At 34.7% G+C, this 4,153-nt stretch overlaps 1 protein-coding gene across 1 annotated transcript; it reads left to right on the top strand.

Annotated features, from left to right (window-relative positions):
* Positions 686 to 2,736, top strand: LOC109712481 (thioredoxin H2-2-like). Its single transcript, XM_020236065.1, has 3 exons — positions 686 to 914; positions 2,052 to 2,174; positions 2,291 to 2,736. The coding sequence occupies exons 1-3, from the start codon at positions 696 to 698 to the stop codon at positions 2,435 to 2,437; spliced, it is 489 nt and encodes a 162-aa protein (XP_020091654.1). The 5' UTR covers positions 686 to 695; the 3' UTR covers positions 2,438 to 2,736.

Below are 4,153 nucleotides of genomic sequence, written 5' to 3'. Positions count from 1 at the left end.
ACACATGTTTAGAACACTTTTGAGTAAGTGTCCCATTTATGCTAAAACTTAAAAAAATATCTACTAATGTCTAAATATAAAGCCCAATCCAACCAAAAATAAAAGATTACTCTATTCAACCCACCACACCCAGTCAATTTGGCTCGATTACAAACAGAAAAGAAAAAAAAAAAAGAAAAATAAATTACCATCTTTTTTTCTCTCTTCACTCAATCCACTGAAATTCTAGACGAAGAGCCTTTCCTGTCGTCCTCCCCCGCCACCGCAGCCAACGAGATAGAATTTCGGCGGTTGCTAAATACTTAAATAAGTGTTGGTAAATTAGCAGCACTTATTTAGATTATAACGACACTCTTTAACTGTCACTATATACCTAGCGACCCCACATATAGCAACACTTTTTAAAAATGTCGATAATTTTAGCTAGCAGCACTATTTTGACATGTACCTATATTTAAAAGTGTCGCTGTAGATCATTTTTGTTGTAATGAAAATAAACGAAGCAGATAGCATACTATTTATCTCTTAAAAAAAATCACATTTACAGACAACGCGACACTACAAACTTTCCACGTCCCGTCACCGTTACTCGGGACATGTGTAAAGAAAAAAAAAAAAAGAAACAAAAAGGCATTGCGCTTCCACCTCTTAGCTACTTCAAATGCTATATAAATATATGCATGCATTCTACAAATATGGTATACCCAACCAAACACTCTTTCTTAATGCAGTGTTTGACAAACCCGAAAGAATTCTTCTGTAATAGAGTGAGCAGAAGAATGCAGCACGCCTCCGCCTCCGCCTCCGCCTCCCGCCCCGGCACCGCTGCCGCTGCGGAGAACGGCGTAATCGAGATCCACTCCTTGGACGAGTGGAGATCAAAGTGGCAAGCCCAGAGCAACTCCAACAAGCTGGTACGTGCGTGCCTGCGCTCGCGCTCCGTATCTTTCTCTTTCCGTCGCGTCGATTCGATTCTCTGCTCGTCTCCGCTTGCTTTGTAGATTTGTGATATTTCAGAAATATTGTTAGGTGTTTTCTTTTTTTTATATATAAAATGTGGTGAAGCTAAGGTTGAGGTAGAAAGCAGAAGAAAATATGCTGAACTTAATTACCTGCTTGCAATTAATTTCCTCAAACAATTTAAGCTAAGGAGATTTTTTTTGTTACGGTGCATGTCATGGTATATTAGATAGAAAAAAAGCATTCTTTTTTTTTTTTTTTTCCTTTCAAAAACTAAAGTTAGCGGAGAATGCTGTTTTCGGAGAAATGTTACGATCTTAAATATCTTCATCCTGAGGCCAATTTTTTTCGACTAGTTTTATCATACGATATTTTTCTTTTTTTTTAACCAAAAAAGAGAGTAAATTTTAAGCACTACGGTAGGAATTACAATTCCTTAAACCTTTGTTTGGTTGGGGGTTAAGAATGGAATAACCCCTTAACCCCCATATTATCTCCAAACACTCCCAAAAATGAGTGAGGTTAGCTAACCCCACCTAAAATGGATTATCCGGGTTAGCTAATCCTACCTAATCCCACCAAATCCTAACCAAATACTATTTTCTATTCATAATAACACACTATCCTTCTTATCCTACCTACTCCAACCAAACACTATTTTTCACTATTCTAGACTAACTCCAACCCCTAACCAAACACAAAAATACTATAATCCCACCTTAACCCTATTCTTGGAATAACTAATTTTTCCTTAACCCCGAACTAAACGGTAGTTCAATTTTAGACTTAGCATATCTTGTGTTTTTAATGTAATAAATGCTAATTAAATCTACAATCTAAGAGGGACTAGAATCCTACCACTCTACATTATAGCTAGGGTTGAGTCAATCCTTTTTATATTTTATTATTATAAAAAAAAAGGAAAAGTTGATCAGCCTAGTGTATAAAACTTGGCCTTTAGATAACCAATAAAGTTGCAGAATTACATTCTACTTTGCGTTGTAAACCTAGCTTTGCCCTTTTAATATTTATATTCAGCAAATAAGCTCCTTACTCATTTCATCTGAAATTTACTTGATGCCCTGCACAAGATGGTGGTCCACTTCTCGGCGAAGTGGTGCGGGCCGTGCCGCTTCATCGAGCCGGCTTTCGCGGAGCTGGCGGCCCAGTTCAAGGACGTGGCGTTCGTGACGATCGACGTCGATGAGCTCGAAGTAAGCATCGCCCTTTTCATCAACTCAGTTCCCTATTATGATAGTCAGGGTTAGGGTTAGGGTTAGGGTTAGGGTTAGGGATGGCTTATTGATTGATCTACGGTTTGTTGGCACAGCATTTGGCGTCGAAGTGGAAGGTGAGGGCGATACCGACCTTCTTCCTGCTCAAAGGTCGGCAGGTGATGCACAAGATTGTGGGCGCCAAGAGGAACGAACTCGAAAGGAAGATCCAAATGGTCATAAATCAATCTACTGCGGCCTAACCGTTTACACTGTCGTATCAGTGTTCAGACTCTCTACAGTCACATGCGTAGGAATTTCTTTGCAGGGCTGGTCGATCCGATCCTGATCTCTCAACTACTGGCGAGTATTGTTGAGATCACAATATTCTAATTAGCTTTTCAATTACATGGTTCGATCAGCTAGTGTTACGTATCTAATAGTACGTATTTATAGAATGTTTCTCTTTCATGTGTGTGAAGTTGATGGTATCTTCTACTTTTATAATTCCTGTGCACGCAAATATAGATAAATAAATAAATAATTTTGCATGGTTTTAATATTCTAGCATTGCATGTGTTTTTTCTCAAATGATATAACACTGGTTCACGTACGGCATAATCGCAATTAAAAATTATTGGGTACGTATAAGTGCGGTTAACTATAAATGCATGCAGTTCTTGAAGTTTAATTTGATTTGTCAATTTAGTCCTTAAAGCATGTTTTTGAAACAATTCTATTAACTAATTTTAATTTTACATGCAGAGTTTTTAAGTTTGATAAATTAAGCGAGGTTTAAGCATGAAGCTGACATATATATGTATCCACGTGAAATGATAGTTTAAAAGGAATTGGTGAGATGAAACAAATTTTAGGAACTAAATTGTTAAACCTCATACTACGGGGATATAATTGAAATTAATGAAAAACTCTTTAAATTGGCATCGGACAATATCAGAGGTCCGTAAATTATTTCCACCAATTATTGCTAAATCAGAGGATAGACATGCAAAACCCTTTTTTTGGGCTTCGCATGTTTGGATCGACCACGTTAAAATTCTCTATACAAAATTTTATAATAATTTGCAATATTAAAATAAGTAACATGATGCATTAATTATAGGGATTAAGAAAATTCTCACGTCGCATTAATTGCTTAATTTTTTTATTTAACATTGTATAAATTTTCATTCAATCAAATTGCACTTCCAATCACTTATTGCACGAATGCTAAACAAATATATATATATATATATATATATATATATATATATATATATATATATATATTATAACTAAATTGGATTAATGCTTCTAATTAGTAGCACTAAATCATATAATTACAAATATTCAAGCAAAATTTGAACACATTATCATGATTGCCCTTAACTTTATTTCTTTTAAATTGTGGCCGGAATCCCTTCACAAAAAATAAAATACTTTCACAATCGAAATATCTTAATTAAGCACTCAAATTGCGGATATTATATATATATATATATATATATATATATATATTATATATATATATTATATATAGTTGGATACTATGTTATTAATAGCATGAAGCACTTGGTGCTACAAGTTTTCCACGTTAGATCTATCCTTTTCATCATTTTCACCCGTTAGATCATACTATTCAAAAACACCTACTCAACCCTAAGGGGGCCCACATCATCCTAACGCATATTTCTTAATCAATGGCTAAAAACTTGGTAGCACCAATGACTTGTGCTATTAATAGCATAGTAGCCTAGTTCAATATATATAATATATTATATATATATATAATATATAATATAAATATATATATTTATATATGGTTGTTGTGTGATGTTGTTGGGTGTGTGTGTTTGTGTGTGTGTGTGTGTCTCTCTCTCTCTCTCTCTCATGCTGGAGGCCATGAATTATTTATTATTTATAAATAAAAAACATCCCTCTAAGAACTAATAATATTCTTTCGTAAAAGAGTTAATTTT

This window comes from Ananas comosus, linkage group 7, assembly GCF_001540865.1.
Source record: "Ananas comosus cultivar F153 linkage group 7, ASM154086v1, whole genome shotgun sequence".
NCBI lineage: Eukaryota > Viridiplantae > Streptophyta > Magnoliopsida > Poales > Bromeliaceae > Ananas > Ananas comosus.
This window is presented reverse-complemented; position numbering and strand designations above follow the sequence as displayed.